Source organism: Perna viridis, chromosome 1, assembly GCF_037379345.1.
Source record: "Perna viridis isolate PV_CMFRI_1.1 ecotype Kerala chromosome 1, ASM3737934v1, whole genome shotgun sequence".
Taxonomy (NCBI): domain Eukaryota; kingdom Metazoa; phylum Mollusca; class Bivalvia; order Mytilida; family Mytilidae; genus Perna; species Perna viridis.
The window spans coordinates 49,674,802-49,697,776 of record NC_142445.1 but is presented as its reverse complement, the minus strand read 5'-3'; the positions used below and the strand labels follow the sequence as shown (position 1 = coordinate 49,697,776).

The following is a 22,975-nucleotide window of genomic DNA, read 5'->3' as shown; positions in this document are numbered from 1 at the left end:
GTATATTTGATAGTGGGAGCAAGCCCCTGTGGACATACTGAATGGCTCACAATGTAGTTAAATACAATAATAATTCCAATCTACTGGTAATAAGCATGCCTTTTTGTGCATAATGATGGTTTGTTCACCTTCTACAGCCTTAGCGATGACAATTTTTACAACTTAGTAAATTCCATGTATATATTGTAAACAAACATGGCTACCATCACTTCAACAAAAATAAACCTAATCAGTGGTGTGAAACAGTATCATCTGCTTTATTCCATTCATTTTATTGTTTAAAAAACAACAACATTGGAAAGAATAAGGTTGTTGGTAATCGGTAGCCCCTGTTTATTTTAAATATTGAATTGACAGCCATGCCATGTTATTGGTTAAATATCAACTTCTGCAATGTTAAATTCAGTGAATGAGATCCAAGAACAAAAATAATGAATACATTTCAGATAATTTGGGATTGGAATTATAAGGATTAAGGACTGTTTTCTATGATATATGAATGTGTAGAATTGACCTTTCACTCACAAACCTGATGTAAAAGTTCTTTGGTCATTTGGATTTTTATTTGTTTTGTGATTAAATGGTCCAATTTTTCACATTGATAAATTCTGGAAAAGCAGTTTTTAATTCTATACATGTATTAACAGTTTGGTCATGGATGACTAACAGCATCAGATATTTTGTAATGGGTATATATATCAGAAAGTAGATCATAGAGTTAAATGTACCGTTAACCAAGCCACCCCCTTGGGATATTTACAATTTTTTTCCGTTTAAAAATAAATACATGTAAATTAGTTTTTTAAGTTTTAATTTTGATCAGGATATGTATTATTGCTAGATTTTAGTCATTGTTCATCATGTGTTAAAAATGTATGAATCTTACAAAAGTCAGGTTTAAATGAAGATTTTTCAACTAAGCATCAAGCTAGTGCTTCAGCTGTTTCTTATATACAGAATTCAGTATTCATCACAGGCTTTCCCCTGCATTCACATTGCATGAAGTTGTCATCATCTGCTATATGTTATATTAAAAAAAAACATTCGGCAGATCCAATCCTCCACCTTCAAATCACATGTACCTATGGACACCCCCTCTCAGAGCTCTCTGACTAATTGTTCGCATCACGTCCGTCTGCATTTTCCACCTTTTTTTTTGTTATGCTTTTACCAAATAAGTTTGATTTGGCATGTGGCCTTATTATGAAGAGTTTGCAGATAAAGTTCAACTTTGGTTACGGATGAATGATTTTTACGGAAGTTATGGCCCTTGAACTTAGAAAATTTCAGTGAATTTAGTTTTCTTGCATTTTTTTTGTAATGCTTGTATCAATTGATTTCATATTTTATATGTAGTCTAAATATGAGAAGTTACAGATTTAGTTCGACTTTGGTTACGGTTGAATGATTTTTACAGAAGTTATGGCCCTTGGACTTAGAAACTTTCAGAGAATTTACAGTTTTCCACTTGGCGTCTGTCGTCTTTCGTTGTCGTTAACAATTTTTCAAAACTCTTCTCCTCTGAAACTACTTGACCAGTTGAAACCAAACTTGGTATGAATGTTTCTTGGGGTAGAACTGATGTGGGGATTTTTTATTCCTCGAAAAACATGGCCGCCGTTACTAAAAATAGAACATAGGGGTCAGACAATAGTTTTTCGCATATATCTCCAAAACGGTTAGGTTTAGCCAAATTCTGACTGGGGGTAAAAGTGTTCAGCATGATGAGATCTCTCTGAGGTCAAATTTTCATTTTAATCTATTAAGCCATGTTGGAGTTATTGCCCTTTTTCAACGTTTTTTGCTATTTTTGTCCCCTGCTGCAACGCGGAGCAGGGACATAGAAATGCTGGTGTCCGTCCGTCCGTGTGTCCATCCGAAGCTTGTGGACCCAACTCCTCAGAAACCACGGTACAGAATTTGACCAAATTTTGTAGGATTGTTTGTCACCACATGTAGTTCACCATAGTTAACTGCTATTTTGATTCGACAATTTTTATGGGAGTTATGGGACTTTGTTCATTTTTTACATTATTCGTAATAGGAACACCTTGTGGACGCAACTCCTCAGAAACCACTGAATGGAATTTGACCTAATTTTGTAGGATTGTTTTTCACCATATGTAGTTGATCATACATAACTGCTATTTTGATTTGATAATTTTTATGGGAGTTATGGGACTTTGTTCATTTTTCACATTATTCGCAATAGGAACACATTGTGGATGCAACTCCTCAGAAACCGCTAAACGGAATTTGACCAAATTTTGTAGGATTGTGTGTCACCATATGTAGTTCATTATACTTAACTGCCATTTTAATTCGTCAATTTTTATGGGAGTTATGGGACTTTGTTCATTTTTCACGTTTTTTTTTGTTGTTGTATGAAGAGGTGCCAGTAAAAGATTATTTTTCACATAGTAGCTGAAGGTAAGTATATCATCTCTTGCATCCAAGTTGCTTTTATATGGATGGGACCCAGTTATTCTTGGATAAGTCAAATCATTTTGTTGTCATCATTGTTGTTTTGGAATGCCTGCTTGAATCACCACATGGACTTGTGAAAGCACATAAGTTTTGAATCTGCTATTTATACAAGTGTCAAACATTTGTAATTCAACTATTTCTACATTTCTACAGGGGCGGGGGACATATGGCTAGGTGTAGCATTCTTGCTTTATGTTATTTCTTTCAAAAATCTTCTCTTCTGACACTACTTGACCAATTGGAACCACACTTAGTATGAATGTTCCATGGGGTATCCTGTATAGAACTGTTTTTGGAATTTTTGATCAATTGAAAAACATGGCTGCCATTACTAAAAATAGAACAGCGGTCAGACAATAGTTTTTCGCATATATCTCCAAAATAGTTAGGTTTAGCCCATTCTGAAAGGTGTAAATGTGTTCAGCATGATGAGATCTATCTAAGGTCAAATTTTCATTTTAATCTATCAAGCCATGTTGGAGTTGTTGCCATTTTTCAAAGTTTTTTGCTATTCTTTTATGTTATTTCTTTCATAAATTTTCTCCTCTGACACTATTTTTCCAATTGAAACGAAATTCTGTTACTAAAAATAGAACATAGGGGTCAGACAGTAGTTTTTCGCATATATCTCCGAAACTGTTAGGTTTAGCCAAAATTCTTTCAATTGCTGAAATGATCCTTACTTATAGGACTACAAAAATCTTCAGGCATAAAATTTGTCAGACGCCTTCTTATAAGAGTTATTACCCTTGACGGGAAATTTTTTTTTTTTTTTTTTTTTTTTTTTTTTACAGTTTTCAGCCAATGTCTGGAAAACTATGATAGATTTAGACTTTCATTTACTGAAATGATCCTTATGATAATTCCTATCAAAGTTTTCTTGAGTTAAAATTGTTGGACAACTTCTTGTTGAATTTATTGCCCTTGAAAAGCAAAATTCAATCAGGTGAGCGATTTAGGTTCCTGGGAGTATCTTGTTTTGTAATGCTTTTACCAATTGATTTTATCTTTTGCATGTAGTTTTACTATGAGAAGTTACAGGTTAAGTTTGACTTTGGTTGTGGCTGATTGATTTCTTTTGGAAGTTATGACCTTGGAATTAGAAAATTTCAATGAATTTTAACTTTTTTTTTTTTTTCGTGTGGGACATTGGAACGCTGTTCTTTTATTATTATTAAAAAGTCTTTTTACTATTGTTTGATTTCTCAAAAAATGTTACAACTAAATCTTACATTTCCTTTTAATGAATATAATCATATACTTATATTCATAAAAAGGGAAAGTTAGTCACTATGGTAGTCAGTTCCTTTGATTGAAGCTTAGAAAAGGGGGTGTCTAGGAGTACCAGTGCTTATATCATGTGTACTGTGATTGTATGTGAATATCATGGATGTTAATACTGTTACTACTTTAGTTCAATGTATTGATAGATTACATGTATTTCGTGTCAAACACACTCTTTTAATAGGAACACTTAAATCATTTAATCAGTGGAATTTCTAGTTTAACTAGTTACAAAATGTGTATTTATTATTAGTGTCAAAGTACCCATATTTTACATCATTGGTGTGTTTCTTTGTTATTTTATACCAAAGCACTTTTTGTAAGGAGGACAATTATGAAACTACCAACCTGGTTGAAAGTGAAAGTACCCATTAATTAGTTCTGTACATGTATTTCTGTATTGACCATATGGAATGCAATTGATGAAATGCCTGTGTAAAAAGAATTCTGTTTTAATGAGTTTACCAATACTAATTACTTTGAATCATTGCAGACAGTGTATATCAGTGAAGATAATGGTAGAAACTGGAGGAGAATAAGTGATGGAGTCAATCTGTTTAAATGGTAAGCAATGATGTTTTATTGTATCAATTAATGTAATCACAACTTATCTAACTAGAAAATGAAATTGACTTTATGATAGAAGTGGAGAATAATCTTTATAACTACTGTATGATCCTAAGAAATATGTCAGAATGGTGGATAAGCTACAAAATAATTTTTTTTAATCTTAGTGGACATTTAACCTCAACTTATTAATTATTTTTGTTTATATTTGTGTGGTAAAACTGGTCTCCATTTAAAAGAAAAAAAGATTTTCTACAAAAAATTTGTAACAAAAAAAAAATTGATTTTAAATAGCCTTAGCTGAGTAGACTTTAGCTTTTAACATTAACTCAGAATCACTATTGTACAAACATAACATTAATTCAGTATCACCAGTGAAAACTAAGAATCACTGTGATATAAGTCTAGAATATATTTATAATTCCAGGGGACAACATAAAGGAGTTGATGATGAAAGGACTATTTATGCTGCTGTAGATTCAACTAACACACATCCATTCTTTGCTGCTTGTATGTATATTGTATACTGTGAAAGTACAATTGCTTGTTTGGGTACCAATTTTTCGTGGATTTTGTGGGTAAGGTAAACCCTGAGATTTGATTCCCAGCAAAACAGATTATTTACTTTAATTTGTATGATAGGATCATCAAAACCATGAATTCAAGAATCCACCAACCTATGCTTTTCCCCTGAACCATGAAAATTGATACCCATGAATATAAGTACTTTCACAGTAATCAGAATTAGGTATTTTTCTGCTGTGGTGCAAATATATGTATTGAGGCCCTGTCAAGATATCATAGGGTAGGAACCAAAGAAAATGGGATATTACATATTGTTGATGTTGATTATTTAAAATTTGTCCTTGTATTGTCAACTGATTCTGTAAAAAGTGTTATGGTAAGTGTTTATGAACGTCAGCATATAGTAACTGAATCAATTTTCTCTATGAAGTTAAATTTAACTATCTATGAGTCAATACTAACAGGTATTGGTCATAAAATCACAATTTAAAAAAAAACAATCTGCATAAAAATAGTCCAATATGTCGCAACCTAGAAAGGTATGGCTATTTACATTGTACACTGAATTGAGTGTTATAATTAAGCTATTAAGAATTGATTGTTAGTCATTTAAAAGCAGTAGATACCGGTACTTATTTTCTACAATTACTACATGCTCACTAAACTTGTGTTAACCTTCTAAGTCTGTTACATGTACCATCTTGTACTTTCACCTATTTTACCTGTATAAGTAAACATACCAAAATGGAACATTGGTACTCTATGCAAAGGAAACTTATAACTAATTTATTATACTCCTCACTGGTAAAGTTGGGAGTATATAGTGATAGGGGTGTCCTTTCTTCCATCCTTCTGTTACGCATATGGTGACTCATTCTATCCATTACTTCTCATACACCATTGAATGGAAGATAAGGAAACTCTAGGAATTTTTGTTACATATTCCCATTGTGCACGTTACATTTTAGATTTTGATCTTAATCAATGTGGCAGTTTCACATAGCCAAACATGGACTTTGTCTCATTAATGAATATTGGGTTACCATCTCCTCTTACCGTATGAATGGGATTTAATGAACATTCACTGAATCAGTATTTACTTTAAACTATGTATACCTTCTATTTTAGATTTTGATGTGATTTTTTTTTTAGGTCTGACATCAGCAAATTTCCTGATGTTTGGGTATCCATCTCCTATTTGTAACTCCTTTTACACAATGGAATGCAACTTGAACAGAATCCCTTATTACATATTACCATTTTAGATGTTATTAAAATCAATTTGGTGGTCAAAAGGTGAATGTTATACAATAGGAAAGTGGGGTATCAGTTAATTGAGCATTGCTCTCAGTTTTTCTAGTTTTTATTTGTTTACATTTAGTTCAAAATCAAGAATTATTAAAAATATCTTTCTTTTAATAGAAAAACGTCTGTTTCTTAATAACTTATGTTTGGGTTTTCTTGTTAGTTATGGGCATAAAATATGACCTGAAAAAATCAACAGACCTTGGTAGAAGTTGGACTGTGCTAATGAGAGGTGTGGAATCATTTGGACATCAAGATAAATTTCTATATGCTGCTGTCCAAGAAAAATCTGACGTAAGCATACTATTGTTTGATGAAAACTTTTGTTGACAGGTTTCTAATTTAAATGTTTGTTTGGGAATGTAGTGATCTTTCATTCATCAGTTGCCCACCTCAGTGCTATTGTAGAACCATGCTCAGTTCAGCACAGGAAGTCATGGCTTGATCAAGAATCAAACTGAAGACTTATTATTGAATTATTATTGATTATTGGCCAAGAATTCTGCATAAGAGACAATTATGACTATACTCGGCGTCACATAAATAACATACTGTTAAAATTTGAATAAAAATATTTTCTACGACTTTATTGACACCTACCGTCGTTAAAATTGTCTTAAATGACTTGCTCATTCGTTTAGCCAAACGGCTTCTCCCTGAACAAGTCGCTTTTAGCTTAAATCATGCGTAACAAATCCTTACGGGAAAATCCCATACTAATATCCGCCATGTTGGTTTCTACGGGACGATTTGTTTACAAACAAAGTTCGTAAGTTCCCGTCGAACTCCGGTGACAATCGTCTGCTTGATTAACTTCTCGGTATTGTACGTTGTTCGCGTAAAATAAATACGAGATATCCGAAATAACGCCGAAATGCATTCTGGGTTCTTCGGTTTTTGGACAAACCATTTAAACGTAAACAACATCTCCTAGCAACCCGATCACTGTAAACATGGCCGACTTTTTACAATGTAAATATTGGCACCGAGAATTAAAATCTGACCGGAATTTAACGATTCAATGTTTAGGGAGAAGCCGTTTGACTAAACGAATGAGCAAGTCATTTAAGACAATTTAAACGACGGTAGATGTCAATAAAGTCGTAGAAAATGTTTTTATTCAAATTTTAACAGTATGTTATTTATGTGACGCCGAGTATAATCAACTCAGAGTTAATATTGTATTGGAGTTAGTGAGTGTGTCAGTCTAGTACCAAACTAAGTTTTATCGTTCACACTTCATGTCCTGAAATACATTATATAGCAGCCATTAATAGGTGGTAAACTACAAATTTAAGGTTTTGGATCCTTCAGGGTCAAAATACCTTTTTTTTCACTACTTCATTACTTAGAAACTTCCCTACTATTTCTGAACACCACACAAAGTATTATCCAAATGTTGTTATTCATTTTATATCATTCAATACCTCTTTTAAAATCAGTAAATAAGTTTCAGGCAATTATTCAGCTTCAATATATTCTATCAGTGCTGCAAATAAAATTAAGATCAAGTCTTTAAATCAAATGAATATTTTAGGGACTTCTTTTTTGGCCTTGGAAGATGTTAAGTAATAAATTAAATTGCATTTAGGAAATTAGTTTTTGCAGAATGTGTCAAGAAATGCATGTTCCATTTAACACATTTATTAGTCAAAATCTTAATCCTTTCATCAATATTTTATAATTTATATCAGGATTCAAGGAGTGTATATTAAACAAAGTAGTCACTCATTATAATCTATAAAGAACTGTGCTGTTGCTGTTTGGCTGTTTTTCAACAATTTTCTCATAGGACTAGGTACACTCTAGGGTGTTTTAGGCCCCTACTATGTTGACTTCTATACATTGCAACAGAACATTACCAATCTGCATTTTGGTTAATAACTTAATGAAGTACAACATAACCATATTGATCATTTTGTCAAATTTGTATTACCTGCACCAATGTAGATCCACCAAGTCTTCAGGAATTCAGATAACATTAAACTCCATTTGAAGCTGGAGTATTCTCCCATTGACCTTGCTCATGGTGTTTCTGATTTAGCAGAATTTAAAAATTTAATCATATTCCTTTATGTTTTTTTTTTTCTTTTGTAGAAATAAATGGAAAATAAACTTATGTATATTATACATTATAAAATTTCGAGACTATTTAGTTGACTGTTGTATTTCAGAGTGAAGTTAGGAAGATGTTAGTATCATCAGATGGTGGTAAAACTTGGGATAAAACTTACTTACCTAGGATGAATGGTGAAAGAGTAGGTGCCTTAATGTCACATATTCTTCCTTGACCGTAGCACTACACATTCCATGCTATCAAGTTCAAATTTTTATCTGTAAATTCATACAACATGACTTTTCTCTTGCAAAACTGTTATCATTCTGATAGTTTCAATTTGTGTGAGTTTTTTAGGCTTTTATTTCCTTGAATTTCATCTCATTTATTCTCCCAAACAAATTTTGAATTGTTTGGTAGCTTCCTGTATGCAATACTGTTTAGCAATGTTTGGCTGTATTGTAAAAAGGCTATTGTAATACTTTTGAAAAAATGCATATATACAGATTTCACCAGTAGTTGCCTATAGATGCTTATGGTAAACCATAGGGTATGATGTAATTTTAGGACAACTGTTATAACATTCCCTTGTATTGTTACAATGTATATTTGTAGTTTTTCTCTGTGCTGGATATGAATGAGGGTCTAGTGTTCATGCATGTAGATAACCCTGGAGGTATGGTTTCAGTGAACAACATTCATTGTTTATTTTTTAACTGAATCACAGGTTGCAAATAAGTAAATGTTGTAACACTACACTTATCTAATTATTGTAAAGATCATAATTTAGAAATTAGCACAACCTTTGAACAAGCTTATTTTCATTATTTACATTAGCCTGTGTTCAGAAAGTATTTGTAATCTTGCTTTTTTATGCATATATAACATCAATGAAAAAATTAATAAAACCTAACATGATAGAAGTTTTTGTTAAATTGTCACAGGGATAATGTGTAAACATATGAAGTGACCAAGTGAACATACTTTTTCAATAATTCCAAGCTTCTACTTGTAAAAATGACGTTTATTCACATAATTGCTTAAAGCAACAGAAATCCTAAAGACTTTAATGTGAATTGGAAATGAACCATTAAATATTAACGATCCTGAAATATATTGTTGATAAAGAATGTTAACAGTAATGCAGATTCTATTATGAAAAATGCCAATACTAATTTTATTCAGACACTGGACATGGTACACTGTATACATCATCTGGAAAGGGAAGGGTATACTCAGAATCTCTCACAAAACATTTATATCCTAACTATGGAGACACAACAGATTTCTTTCGTGTAACATCAATGAGAGGTGTTTATCTTGCCAGCCAAATGAGAGATGACAACAGCATACATACTGTGATATCATACAACCTTGGGGGAACATGGCATCCTGTACCTAAACCAGATAATGCTCCTTGTAAAGATAATCAAAAGGTACTTGAATGCTGAAAATGGGGATGACTTGTTAAGAAGGCATCTGTCCATTTTAGCTTTTGTCAGTTAATATTCCTGTTCGTTAGTTGTTGAAGAATTTATGCACGCAGTATCTAATTCTTCCATAATACTCAAATGTTTTTCTATCAGTCTTATCAAGTACTGTACCACTATGAGAAAGATTTCTTGAAGAACTTTGATTAAGTATCTAAAAAGGTTACAAATTATGACTGGTTGGATTTATATAATGACCATAAAGATTGCTTTGCCTAAAAGTTACATTTATGGTTTCTTTTATTTATTTTGAGTTTTTGCAGGTATAATTGTATTTTCAGGAATGTGCATTACAAATACATGGATCGTACAGTAGAAATAGAGGAATAATATCAGAATTACCTTTAAGTGTGGCTTCTGCTCCTGGACTTATTTTAGTTCACGGTATGTTTAATAAAAAACTGATAAGTATTTTCATGACTTTTAAATTGTGCATTTTTCAACAGATATTTTAATCAATTTTATACCAAATGTTGTTATTATAAATTTCTTGGACAAGTTTGAAAATCAATGGCGACATATGTTTTATGAGAGCATATTCTTTAAAATTTGCTTTGTATTTGCTCTCAAGTCTACATTTTCAACAAATTTGAATGAAAGTTTTAAGTGATGTTGTTACCATAATTCTTTTGAAAAAAGTTTTAATAATCAGTACAGATGAATATTTTATCTAGATGGCATTTGACTCCAATTTATTATCAAAAACTTTAGGTGGGCTAGGAGCATGGAACACTGTTTTTATTTGGATTAAGTTTTGGTTAATTTTGTGAAACATAAAAGTCCGAATTTGAGATGTGGAAAATATATTACAATTTTTTTTGTTTGAAAGATTTTCTATTAAGATATATTTTTATTTTGCTTAAAATATGAAGACAGATGTAAAAGATACATGTGTTGCGTTTTGAATGAAAAATGGTGTAGGTTGACGTATTATTATTTTCCATGCATACAGTATCATGTCTAAATGGTCTTAGTACAAATAAGGGGATAAAATTTAAGGAGTCGTATGATATTTTTAGAAAAAAACTTCATTTCCATATGGTATAGACACTGACAGGTCAGCATCAACAAGTATATTCTTGTTCACATTGGTATCAAAGTTTTGTTTTTCGTTTCCTAGGGCATGTTGCTGATGCTTTACAAACCACAAAACCAGATGTATTTATTACAACTGATGGTGGATACAAATGGAGAAAGGTATGTCATCTGTGAAGATTTTGTTGCTGTATGGCTTTGAAATAGATTGAAATTCATCAGATTGTCAAAATAAATAGCTTACTCTGAGCTTAATTGCATCTATTCAAGAAAACTTTTTCATTTAGTATGAATTTCACACATAGATTTGACAAAAAGAGGTTATAATATAATCAGCTGTATGACCTATGACATATGACCGAAACAATGTGTTACTATTTGTAGTGTATGATAGTAATAGATGATAAAGGTTTACATTTTAAACTTTCTTTTTTGAAATAGCATCTAAATATAATACTACATAGAAAACAAATATTATGAAGTCAGTACTCATAATAAATTGAGATATACACACAAGATTATTACCGTCTTCTAACAATTATGATGCTTTCAAAATATTCTAGGCATTAGACGGACCACATCATTACCACATAGCAGACAGTGGCAGTCTACTTGTGGCAGTTCCTGCTGATACTTCTAGTCCTAAAACCCTTAAATTTTCAACTGATGAAGGTCGATGTTGGCATTCCTATGACTTCATCAAACCAGACAGCAATGAGACTGTTATGTTCACTGGATTGTTGACAGAACCAGGGTCCAAATCTTTGACAGTTAGTGTCTGGGGATATAGGCCAGATACCAAAAAATGGACCACCTTTATAATTGATTTCCATAAAATTTTCAAAGACCAATGTAGTAAGTTGTTCATTAACATCAATGTCTTTAAGGTTTGCATTTTTAAAAACAAACAAAATGTTTTATTCATGTTCAAGGTTATCATTCAAATCAAGTACAGACATTACTGTGATACAAAACACAAGTCATTCATAATAGTAGATGTTTGTTTAAGAAATAAATCATGGAAACTCCATTTTGTCACTGTTTTACCACATTTATAACACAATGTTTTACCCCAAGCTATAGTCAGGAGTTAAATAACAACATAAATGGCCAGCTCAAGGTCAAACAGTGATTAAATTGAGTTTTCATGATTTATTTTGGTTCTTATAAGACTAGTTTCTTCACATTTTTGAATAGACACAGCCTATGTGTTGCACGAAATTTTGGTCATGTGTTCATCACTTTTTTAATATGGCTGTGATCTAAAGAGCTTTGAAGCATGTCATATTAGAATTGTTTTATATTTTTGGTGATGTAAATACTGAAGAATATAGTTAAGTTTATATTTGATTTAAAGTAGTTTGAAAATTCAAAATATAATTTTGTGTGTTTTTTTTTATTGTATACTTTAAAACATGTGTGCAAGTAATAACGCTGAACTGTTATGAGTTTTCCAAGAAAATGTGATTACTTGTGATTTATTTTCATCATGCAAAATTATATGCAATGATGTCAATTTTTGAACTCATTCTGAAATGTTTTGCACTTGTACATCATCATTTTCAATGAAAAAAGTGTAAAATATCGATCCCTCAGGTGAATCTGATACTTGCAAAGGAATCACAGAGTTGAGTCTTATTACATAAGGCAATGAAAAAAATCCTAAGACTCTCATCCAAGGTCACCATGATTTTTTTTATTATCAAAATGCAATTTTTAAAATAATCCCAGACTCAAATTTCTAGAAATTTTCCATGTGTTGTCCAGACCAAACTTATGATTATCTTTATTGGGAACTTCCAGTTTGTAAATCATAATTTTTCACTTCTAATTCTTTTTAAAATTGTTCCAAATTGATGAAAACTGGTACTGGTGTAGTAAATAGTCTTATAAATTTTTAAATAAAATTAAAAGCTTCATCAAGAGTCAGGCATGTTCATTCATTGTTAGATGTAAAAGTGCATACCCTGATAAGTTAAATGTGTTGGGTGTCATTTTGAATTTGTTTGGTCTTGAGATTGATATGATTCATTACAGCTGTGAACCTGTTGTTTCAGATAAGAATACAGACTATGAATCCTGGGTACCACATGAAAACAATAATGAAAAAGGAAATGTTAAAGGCTGTTTACTTGGGAGAAAAGAGACATTTACTAAAGTTAAACAAGACTCCTGGTAAGGGAGCTATTAAAGGCTGTCTAATGGGAAATAAAGAGACATTTACTCGAGTTAAGCAAAATTCATTATAAGAGAAATATTACAGGTTTTTGATGGGAAGTAAAGAAACATTTACTGAAATAGTGCTATACCTCTGGTAAGAGATGTCTCAATTATAATATCCAGACTTATAACAAGAACCCTCAGGATAAAACCTGCATATATAGTTCTGTATATGTATGTATGTATATATGTATGTATGTATGTATGTATGTATGTGTGTATGACCAGTATACACAAAAATATGCTAATACAAATATGTAATAGTTCTCTGAAATTGTCTGATCTTATACACATAGTGGCTGTAATAGAATATGATATGCTGTAATACCACATGGATTAAATATATCACAAAGTCAAATATAAATGAATCAAATTCAGTGCATCGATTGATAGGATTGTACTTCACTGCTTGGTAGTTCATAGATTTAGTGGAATGAGAATATATGAAATACTAATTTGTTTTTATAGTAGAATTGTAGGGCTGTGACTTTAAAGAATGCCTAAAGATCACTCAGTCACTTACTAACCACACCTCCTCAGCCAAATTAACCTTATGAATAATTAGAATATAATGTACTGCTTTTTATAATTACAGGTGCTTCAATGGATTTGATAATGGTTTAGAAAAAGATGGTAATCCTTGTATATGTGTAAGAGATGATTTTGAATGGTAGGTAATTTATTTGTGAAAAATGTTTTGATTTACAAATGGCAGTGTCTTTATTATAGTGTCACAGGGTTTGTATTATTTTCATTTTCAGATCAAACCCTGCAAAATAAAGTTTGTAAAACTAGATAAAATAATAGCCATTGATAGTAGACTTCAGACAATTGACAAAGGTGATTTCCAGAGGTGACTTTAAGAGATTTTCAAATTTTTTTCTGTAGAAAATTGCGAGAAAATATACATCATACTCAACTGTGTGATTTTGTGCTAAATAATGAGCTTGTTTGATTATTTAGTAGAACTAGATTGCTTTCTGAGTACTTTTCAGTGTATTAATATAAAAAAATATAACATTTTCAAAAAAAATCATTCCCTTTTTGGATTCACCTGAGATGAAGAAAAATAAATCCTAGTTGATATAAAACTTCAAATAACAAAAGTATTTTGAAATATATCTATTATATTCAACTTTTTCTTATTATTTACCATTACACCTGCCTCATAGCAGTACCAATATGTAGTTAAATTACCATAATTTATTCCAACTCTGTTCATTATTCTTTTTGTTTACAGTGATTATGGGTATTATAGACCTGAAGGACAAGATAATTGTATTGTACAGCCAAACTTCAAATTACCAAAGGTTGATATCTGTGAACAGGGTCATGAAGAACAACTTATCACAGAGGGGTAATTCTCTTGTTTTATATTTGTGCTTAGTAATAAGTAGTGATTTGTTTTCATCCCTAGCATAAAAGGGTATTAAATGTAGTGATGAAAAATTTCAGGCTTTTGTTTTATATCAAATCTGCTTATAATGGTTAGACTTATGGGCTGAAAGAAATTTGGTACTCTTCTATAAATAATTATATTAACTACTTGTACATTGGTATTACATGAAGCAAGTTTTTAATGTGACATTTATTCACTTGTTTCAACCAGTATTTCTCTCAACTGAATCTTAACTTCATGAGATGAGATCATCTCATTACTGAGAATAGATTACCATAACTTATTTATTGTGAAATATTTAAAAAATACTGGCACATGTCACCGTGGCTTACCATTTTGACTGATTTGTACTCAGCTTGATGTACAAATTCCCATCATTATCCTTAAACCGATCATAATTTTTTATGTACCTATTACGGTCACAGCAAAATTTCAAAGGATTGTCTCACTTGTTGGATAAAAATACTGTTGGATAAAATAAATTGTGTTATAGGCTGCATAGGGAAAACATATCAATTTTTTTTTGGACAAGTTACAGAACAATATTATGATTAAATTCAATTACATGCTTACAATAATTTTTACATTATCCTCAATGGTATATGTGCTATTTTAGATACAGAAAAATACCAAATGATGTATGCAAGGGTGGTTTTTCTCCTAGTGGGAAGAAAATAAATCTAGGTAAAACCTGTGGTCAACAAGATGATGGTCAAATTAGTGTAGAAAAAGTAGTCCAAGATGTACGAAAGGTATTAGCTAGGGTTATGATATGTTTGTTTTTTTTTTGTTCATGTGTAGGATTTGTAAGTTTGTACTGAAAGTTATTGACAGTTACACCATTTTTTGCCTCTTTGTCCAAACCATAATGGTATTTGGGGCAAAACTTCTGAATACATTCTCACAAAATTTAAAAACACAAAATAACTTAGAAGTCAGTAGGTCAAAGTTCAATGTCTGATGCACTTAAATGAATATATTTTTCTTATGACATTTTTTTTTACAGGAGCATAACTTGTGGAAATTACAATATAGCATATAATTTTTAGTCTTGCAGTAATTGTATGTCATTTTACAGACTTACAAAAGGAAGGCTAGGATTGATTATGGAGGTTGTGGCTTGAAATGTTTAGGAATTATGGGATGGAAATGTGCATTTGCCTGAATTCCTGACTATAAATCTTAAAATTACATTAAAGTAAAACTACTAGGTAGTAATGAAACAAATGAGATAAGAATTATATAGAAAAATAGATAACTATTATGTATCAAAGCTTCATAAAACTAGATTTTATTTGGGTATTAGTTTTTATAAAGGACAACAGTTCATAAATTGCTTGTACTTCACATTAACCTTTTTTTTATTTCAGAAATCCCACAATGCCAGTGCTGTAGCGGCAGTGTGTGTTATTGTTGCTCTAATAATTATAGTTGCTGTAGGATTCTTTGTTTATAAATTTGTTATATTGAGAAGACAGTAAGTACTTAAACCAATGTCGTAAAAATTGTGGACAGGAAAGGAAAGGAAAACATTGTTTTTTGTACAGGGAAGAAGTAAAGTTATGTTTATGTATAACATATAATCAATGCCTTGCAGAATTAGTAATTGAGTTTGCCGAGGGCAAAGTTACTGTAGTTTTGTGACCATGCTATGACATGTTATAACATACAGTGAGAACATAACTTTTTGCAGGTTTAAACTGGTCTGGAGCTGCCATTTCAGTAAACTGCTGGTAGTCCTTTGTTTGTTCATTTGTGTAACCTATAATCAGTTTCGTTATTTCTGTTTTAACAAGAGACTCCAACCTTTTTGTCCCAAGTCATGAATTTATCGTCTCTGTATGTCTTGTTTCATTTGCACTTTCAGTTAACTTTTTTTTTGTATTTGGAGTCTATAGGAGCAACTGTTTTGATGTACATTTGTATAATGTTGTTTTGGGGACAGCTGCAGTCTGCCCGGCATTATGAGGGTTTCTGTGTCGTTCATTGAAGACCAGTGGGTGGCCTTGAGCTGACAGTTTTCATTATGGTGTGGTTGTTGTCTTTTTGACATACTCACCATATCCATTCTCTTTATATATTTACGATCGATGCATTTATTTCATAATGATGTAGCTCATGCTTCTCTTGTAAAACTAATCATGAAAACTAAAAACCCAAATAAAATATGTAAAGAACGAATCAAAGGCTTAAACAACACATAATTTAATATTCTAAGTACAAATGCTCTTTGAAAAATCTCATTGAAACCTGTCTTAAGAAAACTCCAAGAATAAGAGTTTTGGTTTGTTTAGACAGAGTTCCATTTACAAAAGTTTGAATCTATTAAGGGAGAGACATCAGAAAGTTCAGACAGATTTTTAGTTTATTTAAGGTTACATAGGATTCACTGTAATTGATGATAATAAGTTTAGTGTGAATCATGACCTCAATACCAAGCAATGATTCCCTACTGTAATTGATGACGATAAGTTTAGTTTGAATCATGACCTCAATACCAAGCAATGATTCCCTACTGTAATTGATGATGATAAGTTTAGTTTGAATCATGACGTCAATACCAGGCAATGATTCCGTAGATTGAAATTTGCTTTGTCTTTTTACAGTAATGTAACATACAGATATTCTTTACTAAACCAACGAGATGATGTTAACTTCAATGACGAGTTAGAGAATCAGTTAACAAAGGCAGGACTGTACCATGACTCTTCAGATGATGAGGTAAGAAAGTTGTAAGTTGTGCTGAAGAATGCCAAGACTTAAGGAGTGTGTGGAGCTTTTTCCATGCACAAGTTATTGTTGTTGGGACAAGTAATGCCGTGAAGGTACTTTTTATTTCTATTTGTGGGTATCAGTTGGCTGAACCAGAGTCTGCACCTGTAAGATGAAGTGTTCTACTATGTATTATTTCGTGATCACTGTATTGAAATGTGATGAAAAGACAGTAATTACAACTGACTTTAGTTAAAACAAATGATTTTCAGAATTCAGTTACTTTAAAAAAAATTGTGTTTGTCAAGACAGTTTGAATTACTATTTATGATTACAGTTGGTTTTAATTATGCCACCAACAATGAGGAGCTGAATAGCTACCCAAGTTTTCAAAAATAGTAACCCAAACTAAGACTTTACTCAAAGTTACTCAGTACTCAGTAGTAATCCAAGGCCTTTAAATAGAGGCCAGACCTAACTTAAAACTGAGAGGACATTTTAGTACAATTAAATTCATTTGGCATAAAATGAACATCGTGTGTCACAGCGGAAGTTGCTTATCCATTACAAATGACAAATGAAAATATAAGTTTTTTTACAAATATTTTTTAGACATATATTTGAGGTATGCATGGTCATTTTATTAGTCAATTCAGCTTGAACAAGCTGGTAAACACTTTTTAGAAGTATTTAGTTTCCAAGAACAAGTCAACTATATTGAAGATTGACCCCCCCTAAACCGATGGTCTGCAGTAAATATTCATTGGATTTTTAAATTCTTAGATTAGCCCACCCATTTAAACCATAAAAATTGGTACCCCACGATCTATAATACTTTCACAGTGTATTAACACTTTAGTTATTCATGATAACCAATTGATTATCCTGTTTATTATATGGTTTTTCTCACCAAGTTAATTTATTTTCAAGTAAACATTAAATTTTGTGATTGGCACATTGTTATTCCAAAGCATTGGTAAAATCAAATAAACAGAAGCCTTCACTCTGGAGACTTTCTCTGCCAACTCTGTTGATATTTTGACCATATGGCTGTGATATGAAATTTGAAACAGTTTTTTTCTTAGAAATGTCTTGATACTTTGACAGAAGCTTTTTATTTGTGTTTTACATTGTGTTAGATTTTGAACTTGGTGTGACAATAACATCCAGTTTGACGATTTTTTTTTTTGACCATACACTTAAGATTGGGTTTGGTGGTATCACCAGTGGGCATTGAATCAGAAATATCTTCTTTTTTTAATTTTGATCAATATCTTTTGTAGGAACTCAATTCTCCTGGTGTTAAAAAAGGCAGTGGAAGTACCAGTAATGGCAAGACACAAAAGGACCAAAAGCCATCTTACACAACTCGTAGGGACTTCCAATCATATCATGATGATTCCGATGTTGTAAGTAATAGGAATTTCACTGTCTTTCTAATCATTCATCTTTTACATTCACAAACATTAAGTACATTATATTAAAGCCTTATTTATGCAAATATTTATTTTTTGTAGTTACTTGAAAATAATGTTAAACTTTCTTGGATTATATTAGTGGCATTTATATTACAAGTCATGGATACATAATAAAATTGTGTACAACTGAAATATAACAGATTGCATTCTTGCTGTAAAATGTGATGGAAAGATAGTGGTAGATAAACATGAAGTGGCGAAGTATTATGTTATACCCTCCAAAAAGGTTCCTGTCCATCCATCAATCTGTCCAAAATGTAGTTTTTTAGACCATTTTGAACATTAAGTAGAAGAAGTAGAAATAAGCATAATAAGTTACATTGTTTATGTACATCTAAAGACCAGTCAATGCTGGATCAATATACTCTTATAATGATGAAGTCCCTACCTTCCTTATAAATATTGTTTTATTTCAGGACATGTTGTCATAGCTGTGATAAGGAAAAGAATTCTCAACATTCCCAGATCTTGTGATAAGGAAGGACTAATATGGACATACAATCCTTTTCATGTGAATTCCATTCATTGGTTGGGGTAAACAGCTTCCTGCTTTTCCCTAGTCATGAGATCCCTTTTTATAGACATGGTTTGGGATACAGTTACATGAACATTATATGGCAGTTTTGTTGATTGTTGACCTTTTTTATAATTATTATGTCATGAGGAATATTACCATAACTTTATAATTATGAAATTGTAGAAAAATAAAAAGTCAGTGAGAACTTTTATTTGGTATTACAAATTCTTGATAAAGATAAAAAAAAACAGAAAAATGATCTAATATTTCATTGATGCTAAGAAGAAAATTCATTTGTGCAATTATCATATATGACATAAATAACAGTCTTTCAGAAGTTTAGGAAGAGGGTCTTTGTTGGTGTCAAAATTATTGTATTTATTTTGTATAAATGTATTTTTATGAGGTTAGATGATGAGTGTTTTAGCTGAAAGGTTTTCTTTTTGTATTGTAATTTATTTTATAGTTATTTTATTATTTATATTACAAGACGATTGGGACACGAGTTATTAGGCTTCATATAAATACATCAGAAGTGATTATGAATTGAGCACACAAGTAAAACTTTAGCTATTTCACTTTTTATCTCTATTATACATTATTAGTAGAAACATAGTGTCAACACAGTTGTATATTCATTTAGAAGTGTTTTATCTTGTCTAACACACCCACACACTGATATTTTTGTTTTATGATTTTTCACACATTAGATGTTTATATGTACCCTCGCTTAAATAAATGTGACATGACTCTAAAAATATAAAATTTTGCTGGTATATGAAATGAGTTAAATTATATTCCCTTTTTGAAAAAAAGTCAATTTCCATGCTGTTTGTTTTGGAAATGTTCATAATTTTCATAAGACCTTCCTAGAAGCTTGGAAGATCACTGTCAATGTTGCCAAACTCGACAATAGCCATTTGCAAATCGAGATGTCACTTAATTGTTTGTCATAATTTTGTTAGGTTTCTGTTGGTATTGGTTACTTATAGGGAGTTAATGTTCATCTATGTAATTTTTAATTTCACTTAGTTGTTTATCATCTAATAATGTGCTCTTGCTCTCTACTCTGCAATGACACAGAATTTTTAAAAATTGATTGCTTTACAAAGTCAGATTGTTGTAAAAACATTTTACTGTATTATGCCCTTCATTAGTGTAACATCAGTGACGATGATGTAATATACATAAAGATTACAGGTGATGAAGTTTAATTGGATTAATTAATGATGACTTAAAGATAAGGCGGATGGCAGTATGCAAATTTGGCATTTTAATATGGGAATTTTGAAATAAGAAATTGGTACTTTCAAACAAGGGTAGCACTATGATGAGGGATGATAGACTGAGGGAGCACTTCTTAACAAACAAACACATTTTTACTAACATATACCTTTATATTGTAATATAGGCTTTATAGTTACTGCTTTATGTTGACATTTCTGCTTTATTTATTTATTCTGTTTTGCATATCATTAGATTCTTTGGTGTTGTGTTGTTACATTTTGTAATGTTATTTTGAAGTATTAAATTATCTTCAGCAATTAGACCTTGCCTGTATGTTGTAATACTCAAGTTTCAGCAGTATTTCAAAAAGAGTATTTTCAAAATTTTTAACTCATTTCTCCATTAGTGAAGAGAAAACATGAAGTTGCTATTAAAAATGCATCAGAGTACTCAATAGTATAAGTTAAAGATGATATCAGTAATGTTCTACTGAATTTACTGGCTTTAATAAATCTTTATGAAATCCAAAATATTGTAAACATGGCTGGGGAGTTTTTGTAAATATTTTGATGCAGAAATTTATTGATGTTAAATATGATGTTACATGAATGACCATGTGCCAAAATGTATAACATGTGGTACTGTTGCAATGTTTTGAATCCTTTTGGTTGGTTATTTGTTTGGTTTTCCACAATGATTGTTTAAAGACACTTAAAAAGTTCACTTAAAATCTGATCGACTACTTATCTCTGTACTGTACTATGCTTTTATCCCATAGAATATGATATCCAATTATTAAGAAGAGATGAAATAAGAGCATCCTGTAGAATTGAAAAGATAGATTAGAATGATTTTTTTAGTATTTTGAAAATAGCAATTCTGAAATATTGAAATCTTGTCTCACCATAGGAAGAAATTCCATAAAAGTCTGACAGATGGTAAATTTTTTATTACTCTTTTTTTTTCAACAATTTATGGTCTTTAAGATATAGGTATTGAATTGATGAGCTTTTTTGCTTAGACAAAATGTCAGAACACATTTTTGTACCTAATAATTTTCCAATATTTTGTTTTACTTTTCTCATACCGGATTAACTAACAATATTTCTCTTTTGTTATAGATGTTTTAAGGGGCAATCTGTCCTAAGTCTTCCAAGTATTAAATGAAATTATTGTAAAGATTTTTAGCACATGTTACTTGTTACTAAGCCACTTCATGAAAACACTTTTGATAGGTGCATAAGGATGTAAATGGTTATTGATGTAAAGTCAGTGAAATGTAGTTCAAGTGCATTTAAAAGGTGTTCTGGAGTTGTTTCAGCTGTGGGTAGCTAGTTATATACTTTTCACTCTTGTAAGGGATATATTTCAGATAGATATTGGAAGTAATGTTTTGGCAGGAATGTATAATCTAAATATTGATGTTGGTACAACTTGTTGGTCCTTGTTTTTCTGTTATATTGTTTATGGTGCTTTAATTAATAGTTAAAATCCAGCTTCACTTTGTTACTTCACAATTGAAGGTTAATAACAATAAAAGTGTCTATTCTAATTTGACATTCTTCGAAGTTCTTTAGACTGCAGCCATGGTAAGAAAGTGATAAACACATGACCAACATTTCGTGCAACGCATAGGCTGTGTCTATTCAAAAATAGGAAGAAACTAGTCCTATTAGAATCTAAGTAAATCGTGGAACTCCTTTTTTTTTTCATTATTTTACCACGGACTGGCCATTTATTTAACCCCTTGCAATCGCAGGGCGTAAATGCAACAGAAATGGTCAGCCCATGGTAAAACAATGATAAAATGGGGTGTTTCTGTGATTTATTTCTTTATCAACACATTACCTGTATTGTTATTAAAACCATTAAATTTATTATGTTCTTGCTAGCCATAATGTTCAAATGTTTACTGTGATCCTGTTGGTTTATTTATAGAATTTTTATGTTTGTTTTAAAGGCACAGACCATTTTTATACTGAGAGAGACGTAGGATTATTTTTTTTAAAAAATCAAATTATTCTAAATTGAGTCCCCAAAAAATTTTCTTACTCAGCCATGGACAAAAAAAAATGATTCTATATTTTCCCCCATTACTTAACAGTGTAGATTTTCAAAAAAAAAATTTGTGACTTTGGCCGGTGCTGAAAAAAATAATTTTCACGCTTGCTGAAAAAAATCTTTTCTAACTCGAACATAAAATCCCAGAAAATGTTCTGTGCCTTACATTGTTCATTGATGAAGACCAAACTTGTTGTGGTAATCACATATGTCTGTTTGTTGGTATATCATTCTATGCTTTGAATACATGTGTTGTGTGAGAGCCTGAGTGATGATGAAGAATAACATTGTAATCAATGCTGTTTTTTTTTCTTACATAACCTTTTGTTTTTTTTTATGGAATGGGTCATTCATATTTTGGAGTAGAATTGATACTAAGATTGATTCAGTGCTTTATTTTGTCCAGATATGTTTTTTCATTGTTAATAACAAATTACAACGTTACCTTCCATTTGTTAGAATTACTTAGTATTTCTAGTTGTTTCAAGCAAAAAGAAAAATAAAGAGTTTTTGATGTATAACTCTGTAAGTGGGAGACAAATCGTATATTCTACATGTACGGCATTATACAGGTTAGCAGTCATTGGGTTTATAATTTTGCATATTAATAAT

The 22,975-nt window shown here is 31.1% G+C and overlaps 1 protein-coding gene across 2 annotated transcripts in view; it reads left to right on the top strand.

The window, feature by feature from the left end:
• Positions 1 to 22,303, top strand: part of LOC148629172 (sortilin-like) — a 31,457-nt gene extending 9,154 nt beyond the window's left edge. For both annotated transcript variants that reach the window (XM_088545534.1, XM_088545542.1), the window contains 17 exons: positions 4,265 to 4,335; positions 4,766 to 4,848; positions 6,332 to 6,462; positions 8,343 to 8,426; positions 8,840 to 8,900; positions 9,410 to 9,660; positions 9,996 to 10,098; positions 10,835 to 10,911; positions 11,313 to 11,604; positions 12,807 to 12,924; positions 13,565 to 13,639; positions 14,210 to 14,326; positions 14,985 to 15,120; positions 15,739 to 15,845; positions 16,975 to 17,089; positions 18,364 to 18,489; positions 18,975 to 22,303. In XM_088545534.1, the coding sequence (XP_088401660.1) occupies positions 4,265 to 4,335; positions 4,766 to 4,848; positions 6,332 to 6,462; positions 8,343 to 8,426; positions 8,840 to 8,900; positions 9,410 to 9,660; positions 9,996 to 10,098; positions 10,835 to 10,911; positions 11,313 to 11,604; positions 12,807 to 12,924; positions 13,565 to 13,639; positions 14,210 to 14,326; positions 14,985 to 15,120; positions 15,739 to 15,845; positions 16,975 to 17,089; positions 18,364 to 18,489; positions 18,975 to 18,989 (1,962 nt within the window). In that variant the 3' untranslated portion in view covers positions 18,990 to 22,303. The remainder of the gene's footprint in view (positions 1 to 4,264; positions 4,336 to 4,765; positions 4,849 to 6,331; positions 6,463 to 8,342; positions 8,427 to 8,839; positions 8,901 to 9,409; positions 9,661 to 9,995; positions 10,099 to 10,834; positions 10,912 to 11,312; positions 11,605 to 12,806; positions 12,925 to 13,564; positions 13,640 to 14,209; positions 14,327 to 14,984; positions 15,121 to 15,738; positions 15,846 to 16,974; positions 17,090 to 18,363; positions 18,490 to 18,974) is intronic.
• The last annotated feature ends 672 nt before the right edge of the window (positions 22,304 to 22,975 follow it).